The following is a 21,133-nucleotide window of genomic DNA, read 5'->3' as shown; positions in this document are numbered from 1 at the left end:
ACAGTGGCAGTGAAACTACTGCCTCTGGTTCTTCCTGATCGGATCGGATTCCAAGTCCGAGCACAAAACACACAATTATGAGATCAAATATGGAAGATAAAATCAATGAATATCAAAACGCATGCACATCCCATATTCATTGTAAAAAAAAAAATAGTGTCATCACATGGGTGTAAATGTATCAATATTACATCCCCAAGAAAATAGATGTCAATATCCAATCTAATAAAGAACCTAAGATAGTACAATTTAATTAAAAGAAATTGTATGTTAAGCAAGGCAAGTCATTCTTGGGGGTGTGGGGGGTTTGTTCTGAACATCAACTTCTAGTCAACAAACAAGATCAATTCTGTACAGGCAATTGGTAGAAGCTGATCAAATTTCAAAGATAATAAAATGTATATACAAGAAAAACTATGACAGTCATCAATGGCAGTCCACCTACGTGAGACAGTGGCTTTTGTCATAAAAGTCTGACACCCAAATCTGTAGTATGCCAACGGAAAAGGGATCTTACATGCATTTGATTTTTACACCTGTTTTTGGCCGAAACATAATTACATAGGCAAAGAATGTATCAAGGAGATGATGTGGTCTATTTGTTGGTTCAATGTGGAGCCAGTCATGCACTGCTGCTGCTAAACGTCTTTATAGCGAGACCCTTATGGAATCCCCATTTCTCTGAATTAACTAAGTTATTTGGCCCAAATCTCTGATCATCTGGATCAACATTATCCTGAACTCCCTTAGGTTCCTGCCGGCTGCCAGCCAAAAAAAAGAGTAATTCTCACTGCAATGTCCTAACTCTAAATCCACAAAAGGGTTTAAAGGAACAAAAACAAAAAAAGAGACAAGTTTTATTACCCCAATATCCGGGAGCAACAAAATTCCCCAAGAGTGTGGGATAAAACTTGGTTTGAACATTAGTTCAAAAGACAGACAAGCAACTGCAAGCACAAACAATGTTATCTTGTAAGTGAACTTTAACCAATACAATGTAGAAGTTACGTGACCATAGAACAACATCATCTGAACTCCCCATAATATCCTGCCAAGTCACACCACTGCAGGAAGAAGATCATCCTGAACTCCCCAAATCATCCTGCCGACCAATAAAGAATACTTCTTAATCTAGATCACGATATGAAACATTAATATGACCAATTCCACAGAGAAAAAGAAAATGAAGAAGGGTTGCCACTGTTTAGTTCATACTTCGTTTAATAAGGAAACCAACTGATACTATTTTGAGACACCCTAACAGAAATAGTGAGTTCACAAGATCTTATGATAATTGCTATTTGAAAAAAGAACGGAAACTAGGACAAAAGCAGAAGCTCATACATACAGCGTGAAATTTATTCTGCTTTTATGATACAAATAGTTCTTGGGACTCCATTGGGGATGACCAATAGCGCAAGAGCGACTCTACAGTTAGCCTTCGAGTTGCACCGAGCATCGAAATAAAAAATCGACACCCATCAATTTTGTATTCTTCAAGAGGATTCCTGTGCCCAAAACTCCTTATATTTACCTGGCAGAAAACTTACGTAAGCCCATGCTTACAGGAAAGTCAAAGAGATCAAATGAACAAGAACATATACATTACCGCTGAGCTAAGCCTGTTCATGTTTACAAGATGATCCCTCCAAAAAAGATCTAGAGTCTTAACAAGAACGGCTCTCTGTGATTCAAATTTAAAAAATAAAAATAAGGAAATGAAAAAGAAGAATAAATTTATAAACTTTCTTGAAGCAGGTAAAACAACAATCAGCAGCACTTTCAAGGACCTTGTTGGTTTGGATCAATTTTCACTAAGTAAACCAAGCTTTTATTCCATCAGAAAGAGAGCATTAAAAAAAGAAAGGACCTACCTCAATTTCTTTTACATATGCATCAGTATAACCTGATTCTTGAACAGCAGTTAAATATGAAGCAATTAGAACATCTCCAAGGTACTTGCGAAGAAGATTTATAATGGGCCGGTACCCTCCATTCCTACATTATACATACCGGTGAGACCTTGAACTTGAGAAATTTTAAGAACAACAAAAACGAAAAGAAAAGTTTCAATTATATATAGACTATCAAAACTACTCACGTAGTCAAATCATCAGAGGATATAGCGAGCCAACGTTTTAATGAAGAGCTCTTCCTGCGTACTCCTCTAAAGGAATTTGGAGGTTTTGGCAATTTTGGAAGGTAAAAGTTGTCAATATCAATTGAACTGAAGTCATGCAGTTGTCCAATAGAATCAAGCAATGCCTCCTCAGTGATCCCTGAAAATGAGTCTTCAAAAGTTCCATCTGCTGCGGATATATTTTAACAAAGCATACCATCATTTTAATTTGAAAATTGAAAAAGAAGTGCAAAGAAATCCAAGACCAAGTAATTGTTACATATCAGCTCACCATCCAACAGCGGCCCCGCAATTGAGATGAACTCCCTCAAGAGCTTACCCAAGCTCCAGCTCCTGGGATGCTATCAAACAGAGGAAAACAAAAAAGGCTATGTAAGCGCATGCAGTACATCCAACATCCTACAGGGAGATCTCAATTACCTTCAGCGGATCAACATTCCCACAAACAATTTCATCCACCACAGCTTGCATGTACCTATAAGCAACTTTTTCAGAGAACTCAAAGGAGCAAAAATAATGGAAACAAAAATTCAACGTTTTAAATTCAGTACTGAGAACTAAAAGGCACTCACTGGAGAATGTGTTGGGAACAACTTTCACTATCACCCGTTAAAATTAATTGCCTAAGGTCGTAGACATGCTTTCGTTGCACCTGATATGAGAAAACCAAACAATTTAGTGAGCTACTGATAGATAACTAAAAGATTTTTCTAGTTCAATTTAATAAGTCGATTAAAGATCATAATATCTGTTTTTTTTTTTTTTTTTTTTAATTTAGAAAGATATTTACATGAAATAAACTATTCACACTTTTGCAATGCAAAAGTAATTGATAAAAAAGAGATGTGCAAATATCGAGAAAAGGCATTGCCATGCAGACCTCTAATACTTCATCAAACTCAACCAGGCTCTTTCTTATGCCAAAGAAGAACTTCTCCACGTTGATTTGCAAGGCCAAGAGCTATAAGATTTTGATAATTCATGTTAAGAGCAAAAGGATGATAAATCAACCAGAAAACATACTGAAAAATAAATAGAGAAATTTCCCCGAAAGTCCCCGAGAACAAATAAGCGGCTACGTTTCTAATTTGAAAATTAAATTAAGTTTTTAGCCTTGTGACAAATAAGTCCTTCCATCATATTTTCCATCTAGCCTTTAACAAGCCTCGTTCTCATCTTCTCTTCATCAATTATGCCCAATTTTTTTTTTTTTTCTTTTTAAAGGTGGAGATGGCTTTGGGGGGGGGGGGGGGTTGGGGTTGTTGTTGGTTTAAAGGTGGAGATGGCTTTGGGTGCAGGGGGGGGTTTAAAGGTGGACATGGCTTTGGGGGGGGCTCCACCCCTACTGCCCATCTCCACCCTCCCATCCTTGTGGAGGGGGGCAGTAGAGGTTGGGATCTATACCCCCTGTGTGGGGGAGCAGATCTCCATCCCCACCTCTGCAGGGCAGGAGATCCAACCCCGTAAAAAGGGCAGTTGTGGGTGGCTTCACCTTCACCCACATTTGTGGGCAGAGGGGCGGGGATAGATCTCCACCCCCACAAAGAGGCGGGGGACGAGCCACCCCTCACCCTTTATGGGGTGATCTACCACTGCCTCCTTGTGGAGATGGATCTCCACTCCTATAGAGGTGGGCAGAGGTGGAGCCACCCCCACTGCTCCCTTTATAGTGGTGGATCTCCACCCCCACAAAGGTGCGGGAGTGGAGATATCTTTGCATCACCACAGAGGCGTGGAGATCTGCCCCCATCTGCAGGGTGGAGTTCCAGCCTCCACCACCCACCACTATAGGGGTGCAGGGTGTAAAGAGTGGTGGTGACAGCAGAACTCCATCCGCTACCACCCATCTCAACTCTTTGTTTTCTTTTTTTTTCAGTTCCTTTTTTTTTTCTTTGTGCATAACTGCATACGTGTTATGATGACGTGGATCTGGATACACATGGCACGTTTTTATTGGTCTAGCATGGAGAAAAAAACAGCTGGCAATTCTTCCATTCACAAAGTCAAAATTCGAACCTATAATTGTTAAAATTAGAAACTCGAGCTACTTGTCACACGGGAAAAACTGAGAAACTTTTGGAACAATTTCCCAAATAAATAAGCAAATAATTCAAGGAAAAAGTATTCAAGAATGAGTGAGTGAAAATATCATCAGGGACAAGTTGAACCATGACCTGCTTTACAATTGCTTGGCCCTCAATTGGTATATCCTCGTCATTTGTAATCTTAGATATAATCCTCACTGCCCATTCAGTATCAAAATTAAACTTCTGAAACATTTCATCCTGCAAGCTGTCATATGAATACAATTGTATGAAACTTTAGCTAAGGCACCTTTGTAAAAATAAGAATAACAAAAAGTAGATTATCAAACTTACATATCTCTCTCTCTCTCTCTCTCTCTCTCTCTCTCTCTATATATATATATATATATATATATATATAAATGCACGTGCACACAGAAAAAAGTGTAGAAAGATGAAAAGGTCCATTTATAGTTCTACATTCTTTGGGAATCTATGCCGTACACAGAGTCACAAATTCAAATGTTAGAAGTCCACCCTTCTTGAACAACATTACAATAAAATATCACATATTGAAGGGTCAGCGTCTTTCCTGGTTCACCCTCGGGTCCTTCACCAGCACAGGCTGAATATCACTCAATCCCTTCAATGTTGAACCACCATACACCTGCCGGGAGACCATACCGCTACTCCCAACGTCTACAATCGAATTAAACAGGTTACCACCTTTCTAAACTAGGCAGCAAATATGCTCTACCCTCTGCCTTCTTGGCCCTCCGGAAGAACGATGAAGCCACACCATCCTCCTCCATATTCTGCCAATGCCATGTACCAGCCATGGCTATTCGTGTGCCTCTGCACAAAGTAAGCCCTGCTTCCAACCCTTACAGTCCTATAAAAATCCCTTAACTTCGGGTTTATCACCTCCTCCAACCGTAGCCAACAACCATACCACACTACTCTTGCGGCCTTGCCAGAGCCACCGGTCGGGTAACCCCTCTACCTCTCTCAATAATACGTAAACTCAATGACCCCTCTTTTATCGACAACTCGAAAGTTTTCATATCAGCATAGATATCACTCACATAACTCATTGCAATCGAACGAAACTTAAAGCTGAACTAATACCTAAATTGGATCACCCCACAGACGTCGCGATGCTCTTACACGCGCTGACAATATGGACTCATAAAACATACCTGTTGACTACACTAACCTAAGAACTTGATGATTTCATCATAGAACTGAGCAGACCAAAATTTAGCCACCTTTTCAGCTATGTGTTAGTAGTGTATATTAGGAACCTCAGTTCATTATTATGGCTAACCATAGTCATTTATATTTACAGATAGATAAAGACCATTACCTCACCATAAACCGTGTTGATCCAGGATCCCCTTGCCTTCCTGCTCTTCCACGAAGCTGTAAAAAAATCCTATCATTAATGGATCAAAACCATGTCTAAAAGAAATACATAGCAAAAACCAGAAAATTCTCTTCTTTTTTTTTAATGAGTGGATAATTCATTGAAAAACAGCTAAGGGGGCACAACAGAAGCGCATGGGGAGTAGCCTTAGATCTATAATATTTGTTTTCACTGAAACCTCAGTGCAGTTAAGGACTTACCTGGTTATCTATTCTCCGAGATTCATGCAAGGATGTCCCGATCACATGAAGCCCCCCTAGTTTTTTCACCTCAGACCCTTCGTGGGAACAGTGTACTTCACAATCCTTCAGAACTGACAGATAAGCTAGGGCTATAGTAGGGCCCAGAGGGTACATCTCAGACTCTTCATCAGCAAGCTTTTCTATTTCTTTCAAATTAATTGATTGACTCATTTCCACAGCCTCTGAGATCAAAGATTTTGCCTTCTGGTAGGTCCAGCTCTTACCCTCACTTTTACATACATATTTAGCTGGGTGATTCAATTGAAATGAACAGAATACATCAAATTATAGAGACACGCATATCAAAGAGTAATATGAAAACAAATTTCATCCAAAATGAGTTTGGAGTAATATATATTTCAAGTGTAGAGTCACCAACCCATTAGGGCTGTCTTAGCTAGCAGTGCAGCTGATGATGATCCAACCTTTATCTTTGACAATACCTACACTAAAAGATTGATTAGATACGGAATTTATTGTTTAGCACCACTTAGAGACAACAATGAATCACCTTTTGTGAAATTGTCTCGCCATCAACTTCAATGTTAGGAGGTTCTCGTGTCAAAGATGAAAGTAAGCTATCCTCTATAACTTCTTTTGCAAGCATCTTTATAAATCACAACCAGAAAGACAGCAAAGTTAATTCCTGCTCATTGTCAAAGTTACACTCCAAACAACAAAATATCAAACTAAAATAGATATATAAGCATAAAATGTTCATCATATTTAACCAAGACATTGGCCATAATTTATCTAACAAGCACACCTACTTTTGGATTTCCTCCTAGGATTATATCAGTGCCTCTACCAGCCATATTTGTGGAGATGGTGATGGCATATTTTCGCCCTGCCTGGGCAACAATTTCAGCCTCCTTTCCAGCATACTGACGAAAAGCAAAGAAACAGAAGGGTAATGAGAGTGTACATAAAGATAAAAGAAATGCCATCTAATGAGCACTGGAGCCAAAAATGAAAAGTGTGCATTCAACAAACCTTGGGTCGTGCATTCAAGACATTGTGAGGGATATTCCATTCCTTCAGCAGATCAGACAAATGTTCAGAATTCTCGACACTGCATCAAGAAGATGAGAATTCTAAGTCATAAATCAGCTGCCTTCTATAGTATTCCAAAGATGATAATTAACCAACAATTCCAACCTTATCAACATTGTAGCTTACATGTAGGGAAGAGACATCCTTATTCAAACTAAACCCAAGTAGCATCTAACAGCAAAACGCATCACCTATGTTGCTTGATGGGAATAAAGGAAAGAACTAATAGCATTAAATTACTATACATGACAAGTAGGATCAACAATTCGAATTCACATGTTGGGTTTGGGTTGTTTTGAGTCATGATATAAGATTATATAGGTCAATCCTAACTCAAGTCATTTAATTAAACGGGTCATACCCATCAACCTTACCCCACTAATTGCGTGTTGGGTTCACAGGTCATGTCAAAAATTGTCAGCCTTAAATGTCGTATATTAAGTTCAGGTTGTGTTGAAGCATGAATAGAAGACTATATAGGTCAACCTTAAGCCAACTTATTTAATTAAACGGGCTAGTTCCTTCAATAGCTTTTAAGCTGAAAATGAAGAACATGAATCTAAGAATTCAGCAAGCGTTGAAGCTTGCGATGAATGCCACATTACTCTCCATGAGTAAAGTGTTTGGAGCACCCTTTTCTTCAACTTTATGAGTCCAAATTCACGGTCCTCAAAACTCCGTGCATTCCTTTCTGTCCATAGACACCACATTACACACAAAGGAGCCATTCTCCAAATTTGCCGAACTGTACGCTTACCCCTTTGTCCTTTCCAACTTCCCAAGCATTCCTTCATCCTACCCGGCATTACCCACGTAACCCTCTAATGTTGTGTTGGGTTAATATCAGATTGGCAGATCATATCAAAAATTGTCAGTCCTAATGACAAGGGCATATTATTTCCTTCAAAAATCATAGTTCAAAAACCAATAATCTGGAAAGGAATGCATTCATATTCCAGAACATGTTTATCATGTCAAAATACGGCATGGAATGCCATGCTTTTCCTTCCTCCTTTCCCTTCAGTCAATTCTATCTTAACGAACAGAAGATAAATTCCTGAAAGAAATAAGTTCTACTACAGGGGAAGGATCCACTCATGTACTTTTTCTTTCTCTTGATCAGTTTATTATTTAAAACAAACCCTTTCAAGATTAAACTTCATAGGATCACATGAATATCAACCTTATCCTACTTGGGATTGGTGGAAGACCTCATGAGGATATGGATAATCTTATTGTTTCGACCAAGTTTTTATGTCATTGAATGTTGACTCCCATTATGTGTAGAAGGGCTGCCTTTCCACAAAGTTAAGGTTCTTGTTTAAGGGGCAGAGGCCATCAATATATCTTAGAACTTCTTTAGCCCCCTCCCACTTTGTTCAGCACATATAGTGCAGGCAGCATGAAACATCCAATATATTGTACCAAAGTCAAGATATAAACATTGAAATACTAGGATATAAATCATGGAGGCAGATTAAACTAGCCATACAAAGCCTAGTGACAGCTTGTTAAATAGGACATATTGACAGGCAAACCAGAGATTCACCTAGTGGTTCCAACTAAAACAGGACGGCCCAATCTAAACATGTATGCAACCTCTTGACGAACATGTTCCCATTTTCCACGAGCAGTCTAAAATAGCATACAACCCAGAGCATTAGTCAAGTTGAAATAAAGCAAACATAAAAAAAAATAAAGTATAAAAGTTAAATGCCCTACAGCAAAAGCTTGGATGGGTAAATCTTTACGAATATTTGGAAGGTTTGTGGGCACTTCAATAACAGGAATCTGGAACATTTTCAAGAACTCTTTCTCCTGGAATGATTAAAATGGAAATCTTTTCAGGAGAACAGCATTAGAAAAAACTAGCAAAGAAATAATTCACAATAATGGTCAAATACAAGGTTAGAATCCATATTAACGTCCATACTTCCGTTTTTGCAGTCCCAGTCATCCCTGACAGCTTTGGGTAAAGCTTAAAGAGTGACTGATACGTGATTTGTGCCACAATAACTGAATCGGCCTAACAAGTGCACAAATATTACACTTAGAATCACATAAGGTCAATATAAATCATGATAGTGTGCAGAAAAAACTTCGTAATCAAACATTATAGATCAAGATATACCTGAATCTTCAGACCTTCTTTAGCCTCAACAGCCTGATGAATCCCATCAGACCATCTCCTCTTGTCTTCAACTCTGCCTGTCAGCTGCAGATATTTTTTGAAAATTTCAATTTAATTGAACAATGAGATTCCTTCAAAACCTATTTGCCAATGAAATATGCCATCAACATCATCATGATCACCATTTTGTCAAAGCTTTTAAGCCAGCAAACTAGGTAAGAACATGATTTATACCCACAAAGTATATGTATACACATACATACATACATACATACATAATGCATTTGATGTTTCTATTTTCCTGTTTCAGATACTTGTCACCTAATTGTTCATTAAATATTAGTAAGCTTATTGATTGTAGTGTAGTTAATTTGGATATTTTCCTTGCCCTAATGTAAATTTCTAAGGACAATAGAATATACTATGTAGATTTCAGTTAGGGGGCATTTAGGCGTGGATTTGGATTCTCAATCATTCTTCTTTGTAATTTTCTTCCTACTGCTGTAAAATCGTCTCAGATCAGTATGTGCCAGAGCAAAATCCAGCATAATCTGAGAATAAAATTTGTGATCTTTTATTGTAGAAGAGTGACAACAACCAAAAGCTAAACACAAAGGACAAAAACAAATAAGAAAAGTTAGAACAAAAACAATACAAGCTGATTATCTGATAAATGAACATACTCAGAGAATTAAAATGCATAAAATGCCAAGCAATACCTCATTGATTATGAGAGCCTTCCCATCTCTGACAATGTATTGGACATCTCGCCGGTAGAATTCTTTAGCCTTCAAAGCATTCATCACAAACCTGTGATAATTCAATGTTAACTACAAAGTTGAAATTTAAAAGAAAACAACTCATAATTGCTAATGGATAAAGCAGCTGACGTGCTATACGCATCAAGTTCACTTCAATCACTGAAGGATTCTGAATCAAACAAAATAAGAGTTGTTTGAAACTTCCCAGGAAAAACAGAAAAAGGTGGTTTGTAATTACTTGAAAGAGCTAGTTAAAAAGGGAACAATAAAGAATGGTATGAGAAAAAGACAGCAGGTAATATTGATATTTCACACACTATTTGTCAAACACAGTAATAACATTACAGTGACGATACTTATCAAAAAAACATTACAGTGACGACAAAACCAAAAGAAATCCATGTTCACCTAGCCCAGGGATCATTTTCATCCCATAGGTCATTTGTTTCGAGAGCCGTCTCAGCAAGCGCAATCCCTTCCTCAGTCAACTCCACTGAATTATCTTTAAGCTCCACGTTGTAATGCTATCAAGAAAATTGTATTAGAGGGCAGTTTAGTTTACATATAACATGATGGAACCAAACCATAAGTCTGCTGAACTGCTCAAGAACAATAATATAGTGGTTTAACCAAACATAAGAAAAGAAAAAGACTAGACTCACAAGGCCCTGCACAAGCAGCTCGGCTACTTTAGCAGCAACTGGATATCTTGCAGCATCTTTACTAGCCTGAAATAAAGAAAAGGAAGGATAGTCTGTTAATAACATACTTCTATATATTGTTGTAAAATTTTACCATGCAAGACTATACTTCTTAATTTTTAAAGAGCTGCCACTTATAAAAGCAGGCCAGCATTACCTGCCCACTGATTAACAAAGGATTTCTTCCTTCATCTATAAGGACTGAATCGACTTCGTCAACTATTGCAAAATGAAATGGCTTCGGCCTGCTTTGCAGTGAATACTCCTAGTAGTCCAATAACAAAAATAAAGATGAACTTCAATTAATTATGAAATATACCATCTCATCACAAGTTGTCCACTATTTCCAGCAAGATTATCTCGCAGATAATCAAACCCAAGCTCCTGACAACATTCAGAAAAACAACAAATCAGAAACGAGGAAAATAAATAAAGGGTGTACAGGTCAATAATCAACTGCATGAAAAAAAAATTCAACAAGATTGTTAATAAACTACTGTAAAGCCATAAAACACCTGCAATAAGCATCAGAGCACTACATAAACATGGAAACTACTTACTGAATTATTGGTGTATGTTATATCACATCCATAGTTGGATCTTCGCTGTTCGGCTGTCATCCCCCTCTATATATGCAAGCAACAAAGATCAAAGCTATATAAGTTGCAATATAGATGTCCATTTTAATAGTGATTTATAGAAGTCTTTATCGTATACAAAATAGCTTTACTGGTAGTCTGGGCCAGCCCTTATGTCCCAAACAGTATATCAGTAGGACCCAGGTTGTAGCCTAGCTTACCCCTGCACTTGCTTGAAAAGTTTGCATTTACTTATGGTCAATCACCTTTTCTTTCTTTTTTATATCTTTTTCCTTCTTCTTTTTGCTGGATTCACGGGAAATTACCTGAATTAGACCCACAGAAAGACCTAGGAAACGATGAACACGACCCATCCACTCAGCATCACGTTGAGCTAAATAATCATTAACGGTTACCACTGTTGAGAGAGAGAGAGAGAGAGAAAACATCATTAGCATGACCTCAAGGCAACCGACACCCTCATCAGCTTTAACAAAAGAATCCAATGCATTATCTGTCCTTTTAAAACCTTGAAGCAATCATAAGTGCAAACAAATCATTTCAGCAATACTTTAGTAGAAATAATTTCAAACAATCTACCAACAAGTTTAGTTCCTATAGAGAAAGAGACATTGATGTAATGACCCAAAGAAAAGTGCTAGCTATATCTGCAATAACATACCAAAATGACTAGTCAATTTAGAGTTTTCCTAGAATTCCTTATAAAGCCTAGTTTCACCTAGTAACTAGACAATGTGGAACTTAACACTCATAACTATCTTTATAAACCACCCACTTTATATGGGCTACTTCTCATCTCCCCAATATAGGACAAAGGTGTTAGAACCTCACCCTCTTAAACTCCGACGTCCTTGTTAGGGGCACGTCATATAGTGTTCTAGTATCACATGGCCTAGCATTACTAGATAGCTCTAATACTATTTATAATGGCCTAGAAAAAAGCGCTAGTCACATCTACGCTATCACCCCAAAATAACTAGTCAATTTGAAGCTTCCTTAAAATTCATTATAAAGTTCAGTTTCACCTAGTAACTAGGCAATGTGGCACTTAGCACTCATGACTATTTTTATAAATTACCCATTCTATGTGGGGTACTCCCCATCTTCCATGTATGGGACCGAGATGTTACAACTGACCACCTATTCTGTCATTGGATGTTGTTCGCTTTCATATTATATGCATTTGATTATTATATTCATACATGTTTAAAAAAATAAATAAAATAAAATAAAATTTGAACTCACATGCACATGTTTTTATTGGTCTCGACTTAAAATATACCGATATATAGGACTTCAAGTATTTCTCACAGATTCTCCTATCTTCCCAAATCTACCTATAAATTATATACAATGGTCATTCAGGAGCCTGATATCAGTGAGGTTAGGAATGCCAATACAATCAACTGTCTGCATATGCCAAAGTGAAGTTCTTATAAATTATATTGGGCTGGCAACTTTCAATTTTTTCTGTGAAAATAAAATAAAAGTTAATTCAGACAAGATACATGATCTTACATTAAATATTTGGCAAAAATAAAGGCTACAAAAGAGGTCTATCTAGTGCTTCTAGTGGAAACATATTATATGATATTACATACCTACAAACTAAATGCTCACCCTGATACTTAGGCTTTTGTGTTTAAAATATTATTCTTAAAGAAAAAAAATATATGATAGCAGCTTCAAACAATGGCAAGAAGGGAAAATGCACGTTTCTCTTCTCATTGAACAGCATGGAAGGAACAAGTCCATCCGACTTCTTAAAAAATTTCTTTCAAAACAAAAAATTCTTTAGGTGGATTTTTATTACTATAGTGATGAAAGGTATTTCCTGGCAGACAAACTCATGCTTTTATGTGGTAGCACTTGGAAAAGCTAATGTTAAGTTACCTAATAACAAATACTTGTTAAAAGGAAGCTTATCTAAATTCAACTACTCCACATTAACATTGAAAAGAAAAATCCCATAAAATTGATTTGACGTCATTTTTACCATATTTTTCCGGCATGAGAAGGACCACATGAATCATTACAACCACAGTTATTTAAAGCTACTCTGGTGTTATCTTGTTTTTTAGGAAAGTGTTTCTATTGCAAGAAACAAAGCATGTGAAATAATCTTCAGATGCAGTTAGGCAGAAACATATGACCAATTGGTTTAAAGAGAAACAAACTTAATCATGAGTTCTTATCTGGAAATAGCTTCTTGCAAAACAAATGGAGCCTCAAAAGGTAGATGACTGAGAGTAGAAACTCTTCCCATATTGAATTGTTTTCCCCATTATCATTATTATTATTGTTGCCAGTCGTTGTTGTTTTTGTTATACCAATATCCCTTTGGCTTTCCCAAGCACATAAATTCAAAAATTTGCACAAAAAAGTATATCAACCTAGTTCTAAAATTATGCTTTATTACCAGCATGTAGTAACTTCCCGTAACATACTCTAATTTCTCAAAGAAAGTTAAACAATCGAACAAACAGGTTATAATAAACCACGTACCATGAACACCCTCACCAGTCAGGGCATTAAGATATGCTGCTAATGTGGACACCAGTGTCTTTCCTTCTCCCGTTTTCATCTCGGCAATAGACCCATCATGAAGCACCGCTCCACCAATCACCTATCATTGAAATTGGAAACATATATAAGCTTATTGACACGTTTAAGAGAATAAAAACGTGGCAAAATGTGTCTCTGGGTGGTTGTGTGAGTATAAGACAGAGACCTGCACATCAAAATGCCGCATTCCAAGTTTCCTTATTGCTGCTTCACGAACAACAGCAAATGCCTCTGCAAAGATTACAATTAAACAAACATTGTCCATATTAATAAATTCATTTGTCCGCAATTTGAAACTCAAATAGAAAAGCAGGTTATTTAACCAGCTTGAATATCGGCAAGCGTCTCCCCATGCCTTATTCGACGACGAAACTCAACGGTTTTCGCAGCAAGCTATAACAACAAACACAAACCCGTAATACAAAAATACACCAACAAAAGAAAATGCAGCTAAGCGAAAACCAATTTGAACCCAGAAACCTGCTCATCCGAGAGCCTCTGAATCTGCGGCTCGAAGGCGTTCACGGAGTTCACTAGACGGTAATAGTCGCGCACAACCCATTGGTTTAAGCTCGTGTAATCACTCCACGTCTTACTCAGAAGACCCAAATGGTCCTAAACGGGAGGAAAAAAAAAAGTAGTTGTGAAAGATATAACATAAACATATTGTCAAACATATGGTGGTCGTCGAGCAGAGTAGAACCTTCACGGACGCTGCAACGGGTGAATGGGCCACACGACGTCGTCGCAGCCGATACAAAGAAGAAGCGGAAGGAGGAGGAGGAGGTAGAGTGATAAAAGGTTTCGTAAGAGATAAAGAGGTTGTTCGTTTGGGAGGATTTGCGGGGAGGAAAGAGGGGTTTAGGAGAGCAGGCACAGTGGCCATGAGTGTGGAGTTGCTTTCTTGTTTGTGTGCGTGTGTTTCTCTTCTTTCCTTCAGAGGGTTTAAAGAAAGAAAATTTGAAGTTTAGGCTACCAAGTAATGAGACATATTAGACTATAAGTCATTTAAAAAAAATTAAAAAAAAACCACTTAAAATTATATCACAGGTGTGAGTGTGAAATGAAATTAATAAATGAGCATTTCTCTATAATAAATAAGTGTAAGTATTACTTTGAAAAATATATTCTAATTCGAGAACTCAAAGTAGATAGAAAGCACCTTAAGTTTCAGCTCGACTCATTTTATTAAGCAAGCTTTTGAGTTTGACCTTGAGCTTAAGCTTCAGCTAGATTTCTAATTTACTTATACTAGGCAAATTAACATGATATACAGTTATTAAGCTAAACAAATAATGGTCTCTCATGTCAATTTTCATGTCATTCCAATTGTGGTTAAGCTTTAACTGCTCATATGGTTATGTCTTTGGCTTTTTTCTTTGACATAAATTCGTTTATTCTTGAATGCGACTCTCTGGTTGTTATTCTAGCTATTAAGCATCCTAGAATATCACAAGACGCGCATCGATTATGTTATTTATGATACTCTCGACTCTATCACAACTTCTTCTATTTGGAAAATTAAAAAAGTCAACAGAAGTGCAAACTTTTGCGCCCATTCTATGGCAAATTGGGCCGCAACCATAGATTTTTATGCCATCATTCTCATTTCTCCTCTCCCTTCTCTTTATTTCCCTCGTTAGAGGAAATGATCCACTTCCCTCTGCTTGGCCTAGTTAGGGTTTTTATGTTACTTTTCTATTTGTTGTTGTAATGTACATAAAATAAAATAAAAAAATCATCCCAAGTGTGAAAAGAACATAATGGACGTAGGGAGAAAGATCACAAGCGAACTCTACCACTTTCAGGTGAATGCTGGCCTGAACAGAAGGCATGGCACTAATAATATTATTTGGAAAGATTTTACGATTCATTGTTTTACTTATTTATTTATTTATTTTTCATTTCCCCCCAATTAATTTGTAGAGGAGTGGATAAATCCCATTAAATTCAAAGTTTAATTTCATTGTCTCATTGATCATATTCAAGGTTGTCTTTTTAAACCCTCTCACACAACTAACCGAGCAATTTGACCATAAATGGGATGTAGAGTGTTTTCCATGTGTTCTTTGTGCTTGTCATGTTATCTTTTGTCCGTGGTTGCACAACAATGTCTAATGGAAAAGCAGGATAGAGAAAGAAAAGAACTACAAAGATGCCCAAACATTTGTAATTGCAATTTAGTATGATTTATATCAGTTTATATATACACGCACCAGGATCTTCACTACCACTTGTTACATTGAACAGTAATTTGTGTTGTATAAACAGTAATTTTCAATCTATCTCCTATTTGCAATATGAGATTTTGTTCATGAATGTATCTTGTTGTGGAATTTCAACATCTGGTACTATGCCAAAACTACCAGATCTATCAATCAGCTTTCAGGAACATCTTTGAAGTGAGACTTTGATCACAAAAAGCAAAGCAACAACAGCATACCAGGTGACACTAGCATCACTTCCCATAATAATACACCTGGTGCAATCAAATCAAGATCCACTGATTGAGCATTTAATATATTATGAAAACAAAAATGCAAGGACAATAGAGAATGGCTATGGATGCTTACCGTTCAACAAATTATTGAAATTAAATGGTTCAAACAAATTAAATGCCAGCTAGAATGAAGAATGCCTTAAAGAAAACAAAATCTAGGCTTCATTTTCATGCAAATGTCAAAGCATCAACCTACAAAATGATTGAAAAACAAAGACTATAGTGTGAGTCTCTCGTGAACTTTATAGCATAAAATGTGTCATACCTTGATAGACCTATCAGCAAATCCGACTATAAGCTTTCCTTGCCAGCATAACAAAGCTGTTATGACAGAACCACAAGGGATGGATCCAGTTGGTATGACGTCTATTTGAAACTCATCACCTGATAATTCCTACAAGTCAATAGCAATGTTAATCAGTCGGCAAAAACTGAAAAAGAACTCAAGTGCAGGGAAAAAAAAATCAACCGAAAACAATAGATCATCTATTCACCAATTTAAATTAGATTCAGAGCTGAAAGAAATTCCAGATGCCACCAAGTATTACAGAATGAACTCTCAAATGGGTTAACATGGCAAATTTGCTAAATTTCATTATATACATAGAAACATATTCTGTATTTTGCATGTGTACCTGTACTTTGACAATTTTGTCCCAACCTCCCGTAAATAGCCATTTACCCTCCAAACCAGTAGTAAAAATGGAACCACTGTGTAATTGTGTAGATTTCATTAATACATCGTTCCTCCAGACCTGAAGGAAGCAGCAAAAGCATATGATTACTTAGCAATGAAGTCCATAGGTTAAAAAACAACAAACAGCAAATCCTTATTGGCTTTGAAACTTGATGGTGCAGGGAATGCTTAGTGCTTTATCGTTATGACCAGTCAACAAAAATGCCAGTTTTTGTTTGTTGTGTGCTAGAAAGTTCATATCCGCTCATTCCAAGTTCATAGAAGAAGAAAGTTTCCACTTTGTCTCACAAGTCAGCCGACATGAGTTTGAGGATCTTATAGCACTGCGAGTCTGCCTTTCTTTGAATATATGCAAGGAAACTTTAAGATGTGATAAATGGAATGTTTTCTGCTTTTCATTCTCATTATGATAATATACTCAACCTACCATGACAAAATCATTTCAGGCAGGCTATTGAATTAATAACTTGAGAGTTTAATAAAATCATTTCATATCCAAGTGGTGTCAAAATACCCCTCAACTAATATAACCCAGCTCAAGCAAGTGGAGAATATAAAACCTTGATACATCCATTTTCATGAGCTGCAATGAGCATATGCTTGTCAGCAGCAAGGGACAAGACAGAGGCCACATTTCCACGCGTGTCTTCCCCCAATACTGCCAATGGACTATGATCATCAAGACTCCATAATCGGATCGTTCCATCCCAACTGCCACTGTAAAGAACCCCATCACATGCAGCAAGTGATGAAACAGTTGATTTATGTCCATTCATTGTGCATGACAGAATGCCATCCTGGAAAAGAAAATCTAGCTCATGTATCTTCACATAACACTGGAAATATATTCGTAAAAATAACACAGCACATGATAATACAATAAATTACCTGCAATGACCATGCTTTTATTGATTTATCTCCACTGCCAGAATAGAGATAGCCATTTCCCGAAATGGTTAGGGCATGAATACCACTATAGCGCCAATCTTTCTCCTCGTACCATTTCTTTAAAGGATCTTGCACAAGCGGGACACTACTGCCCCAGACAAATATGCCACCACCACTATCACCACTTATGCAAAGTTGTTCTTCATCCACATAAAGTAGAGCCATGACTCTATGCTCATGACCTCTAAATGTGTGTACATGAGAGAAGTCCTACATTATATATGCACCAAAGGAACTTATTAGAATTGAAGAGAAATAATACAATCCCCAAAACTAAGAAAATAAAAATAAAAAAGCTAAATAAATCAAATGATAGTAAATCCCTATTCCTTCACATTTATCTCCAAGGACAACTTTACGACATCATACAATCAGTTTCTATCTTATATCTTCCAAGGGTTCTAATCATGCTGATGCAGAATTACAAATACAGTAGTGAAACAATGTGTACTATAGAAGAGCAAACAGGTAGACTAGACAAGACTTGCTAATACATTTCAGGGAAGATAATTAAGAATGTATGAAAATCAGGAATACGAATCGTTGTTTTAATTTATCACTACTAGCAACCTTTCAAATGTCTTAAGGCATTTGAAAATTTTACTTGATAGAAATGTAACTGGAAACTACTAATATTACTGCACTTCAGCTTTTTGAAACTATCATCACCAATGATGGAAGCAATATATTTGTCAAAAAACAATTAAATTAATTAACATGATTCTCTACATATTGAACTAGTAGTAAAACTTGGAACTTCAAAAATTGTGCCTTTAGAGTCTGTACCTGCAAAGACCATACGTGAATAGTTTTATCAAATGAGGAGCTAAACAGAAAACCCCCTACAAGATAAAAGAAAAGTTGTCATTTGAAAGCAATATACTCGGACAGAATAAAATTTGCCAAGGCACCAGGGTGCCCCAACAACATCTTATTTTATTCATTTTCGTTTTTCTTGGAGAGCATAAAAGTTTAGCAAACTGTTAAGTCACAGTTTGTACACTTTAATCAAAATGATTGTATGGGTTTGAAGAAGAATATGCTGACTATGCTTAAACATCAAGTTCACAGCTTGCATTTGCAACCATTGAAGTTTCAAAGCTCTGAATGCACACTAAAGAATGGAGGTAATCCCCAACTTGCAAGCCTCAGGTTCATCATGTTCCAATTAACGGGAGCCATCACAGTAAGGCCTACCTAGCTTTCCCCGCTCTTTCACCGTAATTACAGACATGCCACTATGTTCCACCACTTGGCACATATAGACATAGTACTGGGAACTAAATAAACCTCAGACTCACGACCCCTTGCCCTTTGGGAGATATCTTAATTCTCAAGTTTCAGCATTCTGACAGCAGTCTTAATACCCAAATAACTGAATCCCTGTCCATGGATTACTATGTACTATGTAGTATAAAAATTAACTTTTGAGATACCATTATACTTGGAATTAAAAAAAAAAAAAAAAAAAAAAAAAAAAAAAACCCGTATATAATTCATACCTCCAACTGCTAACCCTGTAATACAATCAAGATGACCCTGAAGATCTTTAAATTTGATAACTCCCTCAGAGAGGCCATCAACGAAGTTTTTGTCGACCCTCTCGTCAACTTGATCAAGTTCTGCTCCACCATCTTCTTCCCGTATTCCTGCTTTTTCGGTGGTCAAATGACACAGTTTCCCAAAAATCAAGCAATGCCATTTGTTGTCCTCGTTAATTGCACACTCAAAACCACCCAAGACATCAAATTGAGGTTTGATTAGCAATTCCCTTAAGCATTTTCTTACATCAGTTGTAAGTGGGCGACTATCTGGATCAAAATTCAAACATTTACAGAGAATCTGACTCAATGAAGCATATGCTGAACCTAAATTGGTTTCCAACAAAGAACTAACTTTCTCCACCCAACTCACGTACAGAGTAGAATAATCAGAGCCTTCTACGCTTATTTCCGAAATCTCGTCAGTGAATGATTGTCCAATAATAAGCCTGATTAGCACACAGGCTAATGACCAAACATCTGAACTACAGCTAACTGAAAATCTTGAGCTTCCACATTCTACTGCAACGCCCTCTTTCTGCAACAACTCAAGCAACAGCTCGGGGCTCAAAAAAGCCCCTTTTTTCAATAAACCACTGAAAATCACTCCCAACTCGTCGTTATCAATTCTTGACCTACCAGAAACAGCTTCCACAACACTCTTACGAACCTTCCTTCCCGCCACCAACACCTCACTCAAATCCACATAAACATGACCAAAATCATCGAAAGTAAAGCATGAAAGACCCAAACAACCGATTACTAAACTTTCCAAATGCAGAGCAATCACTGCCTCACAAGTTCCCACACCGATCATTGCAAAACCAGACATATCATCTTTATTTGAACCCTCCTCATCTCCATCACCCCCACCCCCACCAAACCCACTTCTCAAATCACCCAACTTCTCCAAGAAACTTCCTCTTAGTCTCTCACACACTAAATCTAAAAACCCACTTTCCAAATCACCCCACAAGCCATAAACTTTACACATCCCACTCTGTTGCGCCAAAGAAGCTCTCAGAACCAAACCCAGTTCATCTCTCTCCTCCTCTTCCATTACACTCAAGCATCTCATAATCCGCGCAACGTAGCTATAATCAAACACAGAAGAGTCACTCACGGTAGACAACGAAACAAGCCGCACAAGGCTCAACCTTTGGTTCTCCCTGAACCCCCCACGAAGTGGCAACGAAGAAACAGAACCCGTTCTTCCACCTAACACAGCACACAGACCTTCTCCTCCTCCTCCTTCTTCTTCTTCAGCTTTTGGTTCAACGAAAACAGCGTCGTTCTGGAGGACCCAGTCCTTCCAGAGAGAATAGAACTCGTCAGACCAAAATCGAGGCAAGAATCGATGGCGATCGTCGTAATTTGGGGAATGTTCACGGGGTTTTTGGGATACATGGGGATTAGGATCAGGGTTTTGAGAAAGACAGAGGCGGAGGAGGTCGATGTTCTTGGGCAGAGCGGAGGGACCTTGGGCAGGGCACTTCACCAATTGGGTACACTCCGGGCAGCGAACGGTCCCTGGGTACCGCTCGGGCAGGTTACCAAGGCAGGCCTCACAGACAGTGTGCCCACAAGCAAGCACCCGCGGGATCGCGCACGCTCCGTCGTAGTTCTGGAGACACACCGGGCACTCCGGCAAATCCATCGCCACCACTTCGCCAAAAATCGCGGGGAGAGAGGCAAAAAATGGAAACTTTGTAAATACGACGCCGTTTGGTCGCGAGATTATTTAGTCATGAAACGACTTCGAGTGGAAAAACGACGCCGTCCATTTAGGTTGTATATATGGACGT

At 37.8% G+C, this 21,133-nt stretch overlaps 1 protein-coding gene across 8 annotated transcripts; it reads right to left on the bottom strand.

Moving 5' to 3' along the window:
• Window positions 1-106: 106 nt before the first annotated feature.
• SECA2 (Preprotein translocase SecA family protein) lies at window positions 107-21,059 on the bottom strand. 8 transcript variants are annotated; one of them, XM_059597318.2, is made up of 38 exons: window positions 19,290-21,059; window positions 18,574-18,629; window positions 17,728-17,997; window positions 17,400-17,636; window positions 16,778-16,897; window positions 16,408-16,536; window positions 14,123-14,257; window positions 13,966-14,035; window positions 13,809-13,873; window positions 13,583-13,703; window positions 11,383-11,474; window positions 11,039-11,104; window positions 10,798-10,862; window positions 10,636-10,723; window positions 10,440-10,505; window positions 10,186-10,301; window positions 9,736-9,826; window positions 9,017-9,100; window positions 8,819-8,911; window positions 8,608-8,703; window positions 8,435-8,520; window positions 6,826-6,904; window positions 6,603-6,716; window positions 6,344-6,439; window positions 6,212-6,275; window positions 5,791-6,080; window positions 5,531-5,586; window positions 4,315-4,432; window positions 3,021-3,101; window positions 2,713-2,792; window positions 2,561-2,615; window positions 2,412-2,481; window positions 2,102-2,309; window positions 1,875-1,998; window positions 1,610-1,684; window positions 1,349-1,534; window positions 865-1,102; window positions 107-761 (listed from the first exon to the last, which is right to left on the bottom strand). In XM_059597318.2, exons 1-36 carry the CDS (start codon window positions 20,983-20,985, stop codon window positions 1,370-1,372), a joined length of 5,517 nt encoding a protein of 1,838 aa, XP_059453301.2. In that variant the 5' UTR covers window positions 20,986-21,059; the 3' UTR covers window positions 107-761; window positions 865-1,102; window positions 1,349-1,369. The 8 variants fall into 8 exon arrangements, with proteins under 8 accessions (XP_059453301.2, XP_088374783.1, XP_088374782.1 ...); XM_088518657.1 differs by lacking the exons at window positions 16,408-16,536; window positions 16,778-16,897; window positions 17,400-17,636; ... (1 more) ...; window positions 18,574-18,629; window positions 19,290-21,059 and adding an exon at window positions 14,346-14,609 and having other exon boundaries at window positions 107-349; window positions 446-761; XM_088518656.1 differs by lacking the exons at window positions 16,408-16,536; window positions 16,778-16,897; window positions 17,400-17,636; ... (1 more) ...; window positions 18,574-18,629; window positions 19,290-21,059 and adding an exon at window positions 14,346-14,609 and having other exon boundaries at window positions 1,345-1,534.
• Between the last annotated feature and the right edge of the window lie 74 nt (window positions 21,060-21,133).

The sequence above is a fragment of the Corylus avellana genome, chromosome 7, assembly GCF_965113065.1.
Source record: "Corylus avellana chromosome 7, dhCorAvel1.hap1.2, whole genome shotgun sequence".
Lineage (NCBI taxonomy): Eukaryota > Viridiplantae > Streptophyta > Magnoliopsida > Fagales > Betulaceae > Corylus > Corylus avellana.
This window is presented reverse-complemented; position numbering and strand designations above follow the sequence as displayed.

Bases quoted from the DNA above. Each gene is read 5' to 3' on its own strand.
- SECA2 (XM_059597318.2), bottom strand. From the start codon at position 20,985: ATGGATTTGCCGGAGTGCCCGGTGTGTCTCCAGAACTACGACGGAGCG. The intron at 8,521-8,607 runs GTAGGGCATTTA...ATGCTATTTTAG, and splicing joins TACCCATCCAAGCTTTTGCT to ACTGCTCGTGGAAAATGGGA. The intron at 2,793-3,020 runs GTCTGCATGGCA...TTCTCATATCAG, and splicing joins AGTTTGATGAAGTATTAGAG to GTGCAACGAAAGCATGTCTA.